Source organism: Trichosurus vulpecula, chromosome 7 (genome assembly GCF_011100635.1).
Source record: "Trichosurus vulpecula isolate mTriVul1 chromosome 7, mTriVul1.pri, whole genome shotgun sequence".
NCBI classification, from domain to species: Eukaryota; Metazoa; Chordata; class Mammalia; order Diprotodontia; family Phalangeridae; genus Trichosurus; species Trichosurus vulpecula.
Genome location: NC_050579.1, coordinates 183,876,682 through 183,891,059, shown reverse-complemented (window position 1 = coordinate 183,891,059; position 14,378 = coordinate 183,876,682). Strand labels below are relative to the sequence as shown.

Sequence of the window (14,378 nt, the reverse complement as noted above, 5' to 3'; positions counted from 1 at the left end):
TTTGGCAGCAGGGTGATGGACGGCTTAAGTGAAGGTCACTGAATGAAGTAGGAATTCGGTGATGAGCTGGAGCAGAATATGAGAGGTTTTAGAAAAAGCAGGGAGGGGAAAAGGAAGAAAGGAAGATAAAGAAAGAAGGAAAGAATGAAGGGAAAAAGGGAAAGAAGGAAGGAAGGAAAGAAAGAAAGAAAAGGAGTCAGGGTAAAGAAAGAAGGGAAGAAAGAAAAAGGCACATGAAGACAGAAAGAAGAAAGGGAAAGAAAGAAGGGAAGGAAGGAAAGAAGGGAAGGAAGGAAGGAAGGAAGGAAGGAAGGAAGGAAGGAAGGAAGGAAGGAAGGATCTAGACTTTGTAATTAGTTTTATGTGGATGCACTAATTTTGGGTGATACAGAAATGGTACCAAGGGAAGACTTTTGGAGAGTCCATTTTTTTCCATAATATATTTTATCTGACAACAGAAGATTTAGGTATCCACCCTGAAGATTGCCAAAGATGGGATAGTGCCAGAGAAGGGCAAATCAACTGATTACTGCCGATACTTCTTAGTGTTTCCTGACCCTGGAGTCTCATGAATGAAAAAAAAATTCTACAAAACTTCTGACCTGTTTAACAAAAAACCTTAGAGGTAGTACATAGTTATCATCCTAAGGATTAATTTTTGCTTACAATTCTCCTTCCAACTAAATAACTTTCTAATAACTTTAGAAATTTCCTATCAGGCAAATTCTTATTTGCATGTAAATAGGACTACTCCCCTCCCCCCCCATCTCCTCTACTAAGGATACTTTGCATTCAACCAATATACAAAACGAGGAAAATGCAAATAATTTGCTCAAGGAACTTTGCTATTGTAGTAATGGACCCAGGATAGGGCCACATGCAGGAAATTTGCACCCATGGGACCTCAGAAATAGCTATGAAGAACTTAAAAAAGCAAGTACTGTGGTGGAGGAATGGTTCTTCCAGCAGGAGTCTGAGTACCCTCCTAAGCCCCAAATGATAAACAGCACATAGATACATGCCCTTCTCTCCACTCACAGGGCCACCACCCTAGTACAGGCCTTCATCATAAACTACTGCAATACCCTCCTTACTGGTCTCCTTTCCCCAAGGCTCTTTCTTCTCCACCCCATCCTCCTACCAGCAGCCAAAGTGATTTTCCTGAAGTATAGGTCCGTATAGGTCCACGTCACTGTTCTGCTCCCAAAGCTCCAATGGCTCCCTATTGCCTCTAGGATCAAACACAGTCTTCTATTTGGCATTTAAAGATGTCTGCAATCTGGCTCCACTTACCTGTCTAGACTTGTCATCCATTACTCCCCTTCGCACTTTCTACAATGCAGCCAAAGTGATCTTGCTCTTCTCACACGTGCAATTTCATCTTCCATCTCTATACCTTTCACACTAGTTGTCCCCCTTGGCTAAAACTCTCTCCCTCGTTCCTGCCTCCTATAACCCCTAGTTTCCTTCAAAGCTCAGCTCAAATACTACCTCCTACATGAGAACTTTCCTGACTCCCTGCTCCTCCCAGTGCCTAGTGCACCCCTTTCTCAATTATGTAGTATTTCTTTTTTTTTATGAGGGGGGAAGGCAGGGCAATTGGGGTTATGTGACTTGCCCAAGGTCACACAGCTAGTAAGTGTGCCAAGTGTCTGAGGCCAGATTTGAACTTGGGTCCTCCTGACTCCAGGGCCAGTGTTGTACTCACTGCACCACCTAGCTGCCCCTAGTATTTCTTTTTTATATACTTATAAGCATATGTTGCTTTCTGTTAAGACTGAGTTCACAGAGGGCAGGGATTGTTTCATTTTTGTTTGCATCCCCAACATGAAGCACAGTATCTGACACATAGTAGGCACTTAACAAATGTCGACTGATTGAGAAGCAAAGTTGGGACTTGAAGCCAAGTCTTCTGACAGCCAAGCCCAGTGCTGGAAGCCTTACATATTGGGCAGAGAAAATGCTATTAATAGCCAGAACTCTCAGGACTCACAATACTTAGTTCTGGTATTATCCATATTTGTGATTTCCTTTACCAGTACGAACTACCCAATCATCATGGTAGAGAAACAACTTGGGGAACTGGGGGGCAAGAGGAAATAAAGTTAGGTAGCAATAAATTGAGATTTGTTGGAACCCCTTTGAACCCTGGAAGAAGAGAGTGTAGTGTATTTCATGTATTTTGTATGCAATAAGAGAAAGGGGTATCATGGTATAATGAAAGAAAGGGTGGACCTTGGATTCAGGAAAACCTGGGTTCGAATTCTGCCTCTGAAATGTACTAGCTATCAATGCCCCAGACAACTCTCTAAGACTACAAGTCATATAAAGTTTGTTGAATTACACAGCTGGAGGGGGTGCCCATACAAGGAGTTCCCTTCACTAATGAAATCACAGGTCTAGACCTTCCCTCCTCTCCCCCTTCCCCCTCAAAAAGTATGGAGTCATATTCTTTGTGTATGAGGGGGAATAAAATCTGCACAATTAAAAACATGTTTTGACAACTTAATGATTTAAATACAAACATCTGCAAAACTGAAAATAACTGTGTATATCTGTTTTATATACTTCGAAGGGTCACCACTGAAAAATGCTTAATGTTTGTTACCGAAGTCTCAAGGACTGCTGTTTTTGTGTACTTAAGGACAGAGAAGCCCTGAAAATTATACCAGCCTCTAGAGAGGCTCAAGGCACTTAATGAAGTAACAAACTCAATTCAAAGATGCTATCATTGTTTATTTAATAATTAAAATTTAATTCAGTAACATTTCTATCATCACGCATGGAGCCGATATCAATGTTAGACACTTAATCCTAGCTGTTCCCTGCTTCTTTCAGAATATATTTAGAAATAAAGTCTCCACAGGCTTAAGAAATCCTGAATCTACCTAATGCCTAATGGAGAACCATATTATAAATATACCATTTTTTTAATTAAAAAAATTTAAATACCAATTTTTAAAAATCTAAATTGTTTAACTTATATTTGTAAAAATTGATATCTGAAGGTAGTTAATATATTTTATTTCATTTTATTTTTAAATGTCTTACTGATGACATGTCTTCCCATCACAGTCATTTCAACTACCTTCCCCATCTTTGAACTCTCCTTTGTATAAGGAAAAACAATTACGCAGAAACACCCAGGTGTTGACTCATCTCCTGTGCAGGTTCTCTGCCTCACCTATATTTCTTGGAACTCTTTCCATATTTATAGTCCCAGGTTTGAATATTCCACATCTTTCACTTATCTCAGTATGACAGACTTGGATTGCCCATCTTTTCCCCTAAGGTCTGAAGTGATCAAGTCCTATTCTCACACCAAAAGATGTTTTCAGGGTGTCTTCCCTCTCCATATGATTTTCTAAAAAAGTCTATCATGGGATAGGATGATTTATATGGGCCTGAAAGGTGCACAATTGCTTGGTAATGTAATTCATCTGCATTGACTCTCACACATGGTAACACTGAAAAAGGAAAATACAACCTGAGAATTAAAGCTTTTATTCTCCAATGCCTCCCACATACAGTTTTGAGAAATTCCCCCTTAAATCAGGAGTTTCATCTGGAGAAAGCAACAAAACGAACAAATGAACATTTACCTGTTTCCCTTTTGGTCTTTACATCTGCCTGGCATACAGTAGGCCGGTGGTTGATAAAAGTTTGATGACTGAATGAATGAGTGAGTCGCTTCTCACTCCTACCATGCTGCTTGCCCAGGAATACTATATTTGAGCCTGTTTGAATACTTTATTTTCACAGAGCTATGGGAAGTTAGCCCTCTCTTTGATGCCGGTTTAGAAACCCTAGCTTCAGCAAGATCAAAGAACAGCTTACTTTGTGTAAATTCGTTGAGAATTTGACCAGTGTGAGGAGGTGGTGGCATCATTAACGTTCCAAACCTTTGGGGAGGGGGGAATAAAAATCCAAATGTAGCAAACTACCTGGAATTTGCAGGTTAATTCTAAATGTAATTCCATCATATAATGGAGAGATTTCCAAGAAACATGGTCTAGTTAGCAAATAGACTTTTTTCAATAGCAAGAGGGGTTAACAAATATTACATGGAAGTCTTGAGAGTTTGGCTGAGAATTTCAGAATCCTCTTCTGGTTCCTTACCTTAGCCTGGGCATTTCCAGCTGTCCAGACCAGCGTCTCCTCCTGGGATTCCTGCTTTCCACAAGAAGGACGAGGCAAAAGAGGAATAACAGGAGTCTGGCAAAATAAGGCATTTTGGGCAAGGCAGAGAGAAAACAGGCTACTGTCCGGTCACTTCTTGAAGGACAAGTCTTTCCTGGCTTCCACATTGACTCAGCTGGAAATCCCAGGTTCTTCCTGAACCTGGAAGATCATTATTAGGAAAGACTGCCTTTCTGAAGCAGTAGCTTAGTCTGATGGTCAGGGCTTGTCTCTCTCTCTCCTCTCTCTTTGTCTATCACTCTCTCCCTCACTGCTGCTTGGTGATTGGCCATTAAGAAGTTTCTCCTGTTGACTAGTCAGATTGTGCTTCCACTTGGTCCTGAAACTCAGCCTTTTGATTGAAATGGTTATATATTTTTTTTTAAATCCCTTCTCCGTGACAGCTTTTTGCTTACATCATTAATCTCCTTCTCTCAGGCTACATAAAGCCAAGCAAGCTGTCATTTTCATTTGGAAGGCTTGTGCAAGTTCAAGATGGACTGAATAGGAAAGGTTTGTAGGTATGTGAATGTACAAGCAAAAACGAGTTCATGAACTGGACTATTATCATAATGCTGTTTATCTAACAAGTTGCTCCTTGATTTCCAACCTCAAAGGGACCATTTAAAAAAAGGGAATCCTTTTAATTTTAATACCTTTTTCCACACCAGGAGGGAAAACTCAATCTTTTCACAAAAGCATTAAATATTTCTATCTAACCCTTAAGGTACATAGCTAAAATACACAAAAGGAAATAAAGAAGAGATGCAGACAAGACGGACAATATTGGTACTTTTTGTTATTGTTTAGTCCCGTTAAACTCTTCACAATCCCATTTGGGATATTCTTGGCAAAGATACTAGAGTGGTTTGCCATTTCCTTCTCCAACTCATTTTACAGATGAGGAAACTGAGGCAAACAGAAGTGACTTGCCCAGGGTCACACAGCTAGTAAGTATCTGAGGCCAGATTTAACTCAGGTCTTCCAAGCTCCAGGCACTATGCCACCTAAGTGTTGGTACTCTCATATTAAAATTGATGCATAACTTTTTAAAATAAGTTTTTATGGATGTCTTTGTTTCTTACATCATCATCTTTATCCTCGGTAGCTTAATGTATACTTTTTTCTTTTTAAAGCTGAACATGGTAGATTTTTCATGGTTTCATGCAACACTCTTTTTCTGTGCTTTGTATATAATAATAGCTCACAAGCTGGCCCCTTTTCCTACCTTCCCTTCTCCCTTCTTACACTCTGCTCCCTTCTTCTGTTCCTCCCACATTACACCCCCTCTCCTCTCTCCCCTAGGTCCCTGGAATGTTCTCACTCCTAACTTTCCCCTCTCGGCTCTCGGCTACCTTCAAAACTCAGTTCAGTTCTCACCTGGTCCAGCTCTCTCCCCACTGCTCTCCCTAGCTGCCCCTCTATGTATATATTTTGTTGTCATTCAGTCGTTTTTAGTAGTCTCCAACTCTCTGTGACCCCTTTTGGGTTTTGGTTTGTTTTTTGGCAGAGACTAGAGTGGTTTGCCAGTTCCTTCTCCGGCTCATTTTACAGATGAAGAAACTGAGGCAAACAGGGTGAAGTGACTTGCCCAGGATCAGTAAGTGTCTGAGGCTGGATTTGAACTAAGGTCTCCCTAACTCTAGGACCAGAGCTATATCCACTGTGCCACCTAGCTGTCCCATATGCATACATGGAAATATTCATATTTATTGATCACTATTAAGTTCATAATAAAAAATTTAAGAAACAAAGAGCTACTTAAAGAGAAAGAACTATGGAGTTGGAATGCAGAGTGAAGCAGACTATTTTCTTTTCTGTTTTGTTTTTTTCTCATGGTTTCTACCATTTGTTAAAATTCTTTGATGCAACATGACTAATGTGAAAATGTGTTTCACAGGAATGTATGTGTGGAGCCTATATCAGATTGCATGCCATCTTGGGGAAGGAAGAGGGAGGGAGGGGAAGAAAATTTAAAACTTATGGAAGTGAAAGTTGAAAACTAAAAAAAAAAAAAATTAATTAAAAAACCGAAACAAAGTGCTATTTCTAAAAGGTCCTGAAAAAGCCTGATTTAATGAAGATTAGACCCCCCCTGTAATGAACCTTTTATATTTCCTTTTTTTTTTCTTTTTAACTGAACTTCAAAATTAGGGAGCTCCTAGTGAAGAACTTCTTCTCCTAGGAAAATTTGTTAGCTGATAGATACATATCAAAAAACCAGTTTGTTTTTTAAAAAAATTTCTATACTTATCACTAATCTACACTAGCCTTGGGGCAACTAGATGGTGCAATGCATACAGCACTTGGGCCTGAAGTCACAAAAAACTAAGTTCAAATCTGGCCTCAGACACTTACCAGCTGTGTGACCCTGGGAGTCACTTAACCCTGTTCACCTCGGTTTCCTCATCTGTAGCTGGACAAGGAAATAGCCAACCACTCCAGTATCTTTGCCAAGAAAACCCCAAATGGGGTCACAAAGAGTTGGAAATGACTGAACAGATGGAGAACTGAGGCAGTGGCTAAGTGACTTGCCCAGGGTCACACAGCTATTAAGTGTCTGAGGTTGGATTTGGACTCAAGTCTTCCTGACTCCTATCCTCTGTGCTTTTAACTGCCTCAGTCCTGGACACCATGTTATCTCTCAACCCAACCATATCATACTGAAGCTTTTTTGGTTTTCATTTTTTTGGCCAGCCTTCCCTAAATCCACCTTTGCACTGAAGTTATTGTGTATATATTGTTTGTCTTTGGCTCTTATACATTTCTTCATCCAGAGACAGATGTAGGTGAAAAGATTCTCATTATCTTTATGGTGGTCCATTTCCTTAAATTCACCATGGGCATGGAAAGGTAAACTAACCAACCAGGAAATATTTGTTTCACTTGGGGACAAAATGAAATCAACTTCCCCAACTTTATTTGCCTGTCTGAGAAGAATCCTTCCAATTAATAGAAATGTCTTTATTTCTTCTTTCATTTATAGTGAGAATGTCAACATCATTAGTTTCCCTAGCTCATTTAAAATTTATTTGTAAATGGCCTAAGAACTGAACCATTCTTAGCACCCTCTGCCCCTTTTTTCTTCCTCCATTTAAAATTGCATTCATCAAACTCTAGTTTCCAAAATGAGGGAGGTGATTGACCCCACAAGCTATATGCTACCCTTGTCAAACCACAGGCAGAGCATGTTGTGTGCATTTTAGGCATGACTTTTGAGAAGCTGGTGTGCCTGCAGTGGAGGGAAACCAAGAATGTCAAGGGGATTCGAAATCATTTGAGATAAAGATTAGTTGAAGAAATAGTGGGAAGAGGGGAGGTGAACATTTCACTCAGCTTTTTGAAGGGTTATCATGGATTAGCAGGGTGGTCTCTAAGTATATAAATGGGACCCAGTGGTGGACATTCCAAGGGAGTCAGATTTTTGGTTCAATAGATGTAAAAACTTTTTCACAGCTAGTCCTGTCCAAAAGTGGTATGGACTGATACCATTTAGATGGTTCTGAGTTTGCTATCACTGGAGAGATATCTTCAAGTCTAGTGGGGAGGAATATTTGTGGAGTATGTTCCATACAGGAGACCTCCTTAGATAAGGAGTCGATCTAGGATCGCTTCCAACTGAGATTTTGTGATGTTGTGGGGAAACAGAAAAAGGAATTAAGGAGATTTGAAAAGTAAGGCTATTAAAGTTTCCCAAAGGGCACTCTCTTATTTAGACCCAGGTAACTGCTAGTGACTGGGGTGGGAAATCTTCAAGGTGATCAAAGTATTCTATTCTGACAGCACCTGTCTTCCCTTACTTGGGTACTGTATTTCCTTCCACCTCTTCATATTGACGTCCTGATCCCCAATTCAAAGAATAAAAAGAGCAATAATAAAAAAGGAGATCAAATAGTCAAGGCATTTTTTAAAAATAAAAGCTTTTTTTTTAAGCTTCTAAGATAAAAAGGATCACTAAGGATCAAGTCTTTTGCCTAAGCTGGAAAAAACAAAAAGCTTCAAACAGGTGCAGGGTCTTGGGTCACCCAAAGCAGTTTACAGAATTTTTGGCTGCAGGTTTAGAACAGAACTATCCTGAGAAGGACAGCCTGCCCTCAGAACAGAGAGGTGTGCATGATATCCCAGAGAAAGAGATTCAGCGCCATAAATTCAGGCAAAATTCAGCCGACATTCCAGTCAGCTTTATGAAGATAAACAAACTTTTGTCACTCTTAGCTTGTCAACTCTTAGAACTGGCTTTTAAAAATATTTTCAATGGCGGCAACCTCTCTTAAGGTTGGGCAGAATTAAAAAATAAAAGCCAGAATCAATTTAGAGGAAAGTCTAGTTAATGAAGTGTATTTGATCATGCAGGGTTTTGATCACGCTAGTTTGGGTTAAAAATGGCAGGGGGTGGGGGTGGGAGTACAAAATAAAGCAATGTGACTCCATGTTCTTGTGTAGCTCTAAAGACAATTCCCAAAGAGGACTTCAAGAAATGTTTCGGGCAATGACAGCATTATTGAAATGAGTCTATATAGCTTATCAAGGTGACTATTTTGAAAGGTTTTTCCTTTAAGTATTATAGTGATAATGTATATTTCCAATAAGTGATCTAAATATATCCCATAATTCAGACTGTTACATTAATTCAAATTAGCTTTCTACCCAATGAAATCTAAATTTAGGCCTGCTTATCTATACGTGTATATGTATATACATTTTATATACATATATATGGGGACGGTGTGAGAATGAAAGAGAGGTTCTAGCCTATTCCACAAATCCTAAGTACCTACTATGTGCTAGGTGCTAGGGATAAAAAGGCAAAAAAATAAAGTTACTGCCCTGAAGAAGTTTACAATCTAATATAGACTGATAAATGTTTGGTGTCTGAATGAGTTTCAAGGCACAATAAAAATTTTGAAGGAAAGATTACTTTCAGTTAGAGTGATCAGGGAAGGTTCCAGGAAAGAAGTAGCAACCAAGTTGGACCTTGAAGAAGGGCTTTCAACAGGGACTTGTGGGAAGTAGTACATTTCAACTATGGGGTTGGGGGTAGGAAGTCTGGTAAGGGGAAGGACAAGCATAGGGAATAACTGGCAGATCCACTCTGACAGGAACATTGAGCAAGGGAAGTAGCATGACTTAAAGTTGGAAAGGTAGGTCAAAGCCATTATTACAGAGGGACTAAAGTGCTAGGCTATGGAGTTTTTATTTTATCCTATTTAAAATATGATCTACTTGAGATCTGTGCAAGAGACTGACATGGTTGGACCTACAAATGAGAGATTTTGTCACCTGTGTGGATGAACTAAAGAGTGAAGATAAAGAAACAAAGTGACTATTTCGGAGGTTGATTAAAATAATCCAGGCCATAAATTATGAATTCCCATATTTCCATATGGCAATGTTTTGCATGACATATATAATTGATATCATATTGCTTGCCTTCTCAAAGGGTGGGGGGAAGGGTTGAAAGGAGGGAAGAATTTGAAACTTAAAATACTTTTTAATGAATGTTAAATTTTTTTTTAAAGAAAATGTAAAAAAAAAAAAGTTATAAGGGCCTGCACTAGGACGGTAGCAATGAATGTGAGGAAGCAAGATTCAGACTCAAGAAATACAGTGGAAAAATTTAAATTGCTTGGGAACTGATTAGATGAAGGAAGTGACTAGTTTTCTGTGGAGATTTTATTTTAAGAACAATGAAAGATTTTCTTTCACTTTCCCCAAAACACAGACAACGGAAAATTGCCTAAGTTTTCAAAAATAGAGCTGAAGATGTTGATGAAACACTGAGTATTTATTTTTAGTATAATAAGACAAAAATAAGCAGCACTGAAAACAAAGTGCTAATTAAAAGCCCCCCCCATATAATGAGAAAAGCTAATTAAATCTTCTAGAAAATTCTAGACATTGAGAAAGTTTTCTTTTAAAAGTTGCTGACTTTAACCAGCTTGATGTAAACTTAGGCTCTGTGACTACAAGCAGCTGTGGATGATACAAATCCAAGGACCAGGAAGAACCACAGAGGGATGATCCATCAGGTCACTGGCCACGTGCAGCCCCTGCTCTGCAATAAAGGAGTACAAGTATGGTTCTCTAGAACACTGTTAGGGGGTAAGATTTAAATGAGAACCCTTCCCCACCCCTTGCAGTTTTACTGGTTCCCTAATTCCTCCAAAAGAGGCCAGGATGACAATTCAAGTATCTGTCCTTAAGAACTTGTGAGAGATGAAAGATGTGGTGGGTGTGGGTGTGTGGGGGGGTAACTTTTATTGTTCTCATAGGTATCTGCTGGAAATAAAGGAGGGAAAAAGCCAGAGCTGACAAGGTGGGCATCTGGGTCAGATTACTGATATCTATAATGGAAAAAAACAAAAACAAAAAACTCTTTACTTTGATGATCACAGCTTGATAGCTAAGAACATCCAACCAACTTCAGTAAATTCCCATACACGTGAATGGCTGTCATGCTGAACTGTGAGAAAAGTTTCCTTTAGATCACAGGAATTATTCTCCAAGTCCCCTGACATCTAGGAACTTCCACGGATTGGAGATTGGTGAAATGGCAGAGGAAAGAAGGGCAAGGATTTATTTTCAGCAGGGGACATGTGACTATCCTGGCTACTATGACAAGAAGAAGGGGAATGAATGAGGCAGGGGAAGACAAGTGAATTCCCTTCTCACTGATAAAAAGGGCCACTGCGGCTTCCCATGAGTGTTTTTAGCATCATGAGTTGAAATTCAGAACACATTTTGCAAAAGAAACAATATCAAAAGGTTCAGTGCCTATTAAACCCTTAATGCAATTTAACAAAAATTTATTAAGTGCCTACTATGTGCAAGGCACTGGACTAAGGACCAGAGATACAAAGATTCAATAAGACACGGCCCCTTTACAACATAGTAACATGGCTGAAATAATACTGGTCCAAATATAGGCCATACCCTCAAAATGAGATGGGGAGAGGAAAAAATAATACACACACTTACACATACACACAGAAAAATAATGGTAATTACAGGCCACATTCAGGTTGTATAGATGCCAAATTTAAGGGTAAAGGAGCAGCCTATATTCAGACCAATATGGTACTGGGAGGGGAGGTCTTCATAAAGTCCTTGTGCTCTCTGAAGCTTAAAAATTTAGGTTGCAGACATGATAGACACAATCTGTAAATATCATTGCAAAGCAAATTTATTAAGGCTCAGGAAAACCACATTACATAGATTTACACAATGTGTTCTCATTTTAAATCTTGTGACAAATGAAAACTAGTTACTGTGTGGATGAAAAGACGAACTGCATCAACTGTAAGAAGAAAACTAAACTTGCCTTTCAATGCTACTTACAGATTGTTTCATAACTACAACCTAAGTCAGTAAAGTTTAAAAGTTACAAGTTTAAAAGGTTCAAAACTGCATAATGAACTTGATTAAGACTTGTATCAGTTACATTCTGATTTAAAGTCTTTTGTGGGCTGGCCTCAGAATCTAAACACACCATAATATTTTTTCCCAGTGAGCAAATGGATTCTGTATTCTAAAATAAATAACCTCCAAATAAACTTTAAGAACACAGCCCTTTCTTCAGTTGGGAGCTGCCTGTATTAAAAATACAATAAGCCAGGCATCATGGCACACACCTGTAGTATCTGCTGCTAGGGAGGCTGAGGCTGCTGGTTTGCTTGAACCTGGAATTCTGAGCCACAGTTAAGACTAAAGCTGACCAGGTGTTTGCACTAAGTCTGGCACCAATATGGTGAGCCCCCAAGGAGCGGAGATGGAAAAACAAGCAGGTTAAAGCTTCCAAACCAATCAATCAGCAGTGGGATCGGGCCCTGAGTAGCCACTGCACTTCTAGCCTGGGTGAGATATAGTGAGACCCAGTCTCAAAAAAAAAAGGAAGAAGAAAAGAAATACAATCAAAGCTTTTCAATAATACTGCCCCAGTGATTGCCTACAATGCTGCCATTGAGTTAAATGTATTAAAGAACAAAGATAATATTTCCATGGCTCTGCTTTCCCACAAGGCATTGGAATAACCCTGGGTAACTAGCATGACATAGTCTTGTAAGTGAATGTTTTTTATATTAAATTTGGGCTTGGATCGCATTGATTTCATTTTAAATATACATTTTTCTATCACTCACTTTTTTATAAAGGATGGTCAAAACCTTTCTTCAATACATTATGCATATTTTGGAATTAAAAGATAGTAGCACTGAGTAAATGATTATATTCCTTATTTATAAGTATTATAAGAACATGTTATATAACTTTCAATTTAAAAAGCAAGATAAACAACTGATAATAATCAGAGACAACATTCAAATCTTAAGATCAACCTATATATAACTCCAAAGGAAAATGAAATTATTTTCTGGCCTGGACCCTTTCTTTCACTAAAACCAAAGATTTGTGGGGGTCTGAAACTATCTGGAGAGTAAAAGAAAATGTTTACAAAGCAACATTCTCTTTTCTTAGCCAATATTCTATTCACAAATATGGTAATGTTTTTCTCCTTAAGTGCTTTTGTCAGAAGTAATTTTTCACCTTTACTAAAACATGGTTTCTTACATGCACGTAAATTTCATAACAAATGCCCAATTCTACTTCACCTCCTATGAATGATATTTAAGCAGACACTAGAGTCTGAGCCCCAGAAGCAAAGGGCTTTTGCTTTCCCCTCTCCAATTCTCCTCTGCTCCCAATTTATTCTCCTCAAGCAGAGGTCTAGTACTCAACACAATGGGCATTGAGCTACTAGTAACACTTGGGATTTAAACACCACTTTTTATCCAAAGTTTCAAAGAACTTTACAAAAAATTATCACAAATTTATACATAAGGAAATTGAGGCATAGAGAGTTAATAAGTGATCTTCCAAGAGTCATAATGCAGGCCAGTGGTGGGATGTGGGATTTATGACTTCCAGTCCCTTGAGCTAACTGCTAATATACTCTCTATGGACATAATTAGCCTCAAAATCTGTCTAAATATATACCGACATTTATAAGGATCAAAAAAGGAGGTGAGGGCCAAATACAAAAAATTTTTTTGTAAACAGTTCTTATATCATACCCACTGCAGAATGTTTAATGAAGCATTCGAGTCACAGCTCTTAAGACAAAAGCAATGTTATAACTCAAAGTCAAATATGTACTCATTGGCCAGATAGATTCGTCGGAATATGAGAGCTGCCAATGCTAGAGTCAGGATGACGATCAGTATGGCTGATCCGATATGATTCGTGTTGGGGTTGGCTCTTGGCTGCTGGACCTGAACATCAAGCGAAGATGAAGATGTTCTTCTTTGACTTTGTTGCTGGGCCCGGCGCTGTCGAGGGCTCATGGAGGTATTCTTGGAAACAGTCTGGGGAGACTCTTGTAGGGATGTTGCAGCAATGTTCGGAGCATCATACTAAGAAATTTTAGTAATTGTTAATTGAAACAGGCAAAGAAAACACACACACACACACACACGTTAGAATACAGAGAGAACTAAATATGGACAAGAACAGGGTTACCAAGAACCATTCTAGGCTTCTGAAACTAGCCTTCAGTTCGAACCTAAATAGATTGATGGGGCAGAGTAGGAGTAGGGATTTGTCCAGAGCCTTCTCTACAGACTGATTACCCATGCTAATCTCCACTGGCCTTCTAGCAATGCTTACTGAGACCAGGTTCTTGATTACTCTAATTTGTCTGTCTTCCTTCCCTCAGGATATCTGGTAGGGAAACAAGTTGACTCCAACCCTTAATCTGATAGGTCAAAGGCAGCAGTTAATGTGGCTTTTCTGTATCATGTACTGATTTGAAATAAATATTAATATTACTCAATCTGTCTTATGTATCTTGGGATTACATTTATCACATAAAACTGGATATAAGTTTCCAAAAATATAGTGCCTCACCCTACAACAGACATGTTACTCTGTTAACTCAAAACTGCTGTGCTGCCACCCATAGTGATAGTGATGACCTGTGAAGCTTAAAGGCAGTGTGTTCTGGGCTGGACTGAGATCTTCTAGGAGAGCAGTGATTCTTCTCGGTGGCTATGGGCTAAGGACACTTGGGACAGACTTATCTTTTACTCTGATATATTTTTGTTCAGGAAATAAAGCTCGAGTCTGGCATTTGTCTTGATTACTTTGTTTATGGTCGATTACAAGAAAACTGTAATTACTACATTATTCCCTACTACATTATATAT

General features: G+C 38.9%; 2 protein-coding genes across 2 annotated transcripts in view; both read right to left on the bottom strand.

The window, feature by feature from the left end:
- LOC118857173 (gamma-aminobutyric acid receptor subunit rho-2) overlaps nt 1-4,451 on the bottom strand; it is a 62,614-nt gene extending 58,163 nt beyond the window's left edge. The window contains exon 1 of the mRNA XM_036767820.1: nt 4,120-4,451. Coding sequence (XP_036623715.1) covers nt 4,120-4,307 — 188 coding nt within the window. The 5' untranslated portion in view covers nt 4,308-4,451. The remainder of the gene's footprint in view (nt 1-4,119) is intronic.
- A 6,889-nt stretch (nt 4,452-11,340) lies between these two features.
- The window catches only part of UBE2J1 (ubiquitin conjugating enzyme E2 J1), a 43,172-nt gene continuing 40,134 nt past the window's right edge, over nt 11,341-14,378 (bottom strand). The window contains exon 8 of the mRNA XM_036767113.1: nt 11,341-13,586. Coding sequence (XP_036623008.1) covers nt 13,305-13,586 — 282 coding nt within the window. The 3' untranslated portion in view covers nt 11,341-13,304. The remainder of the gene's footprint in view (nt 13,587-14,378) is intronic.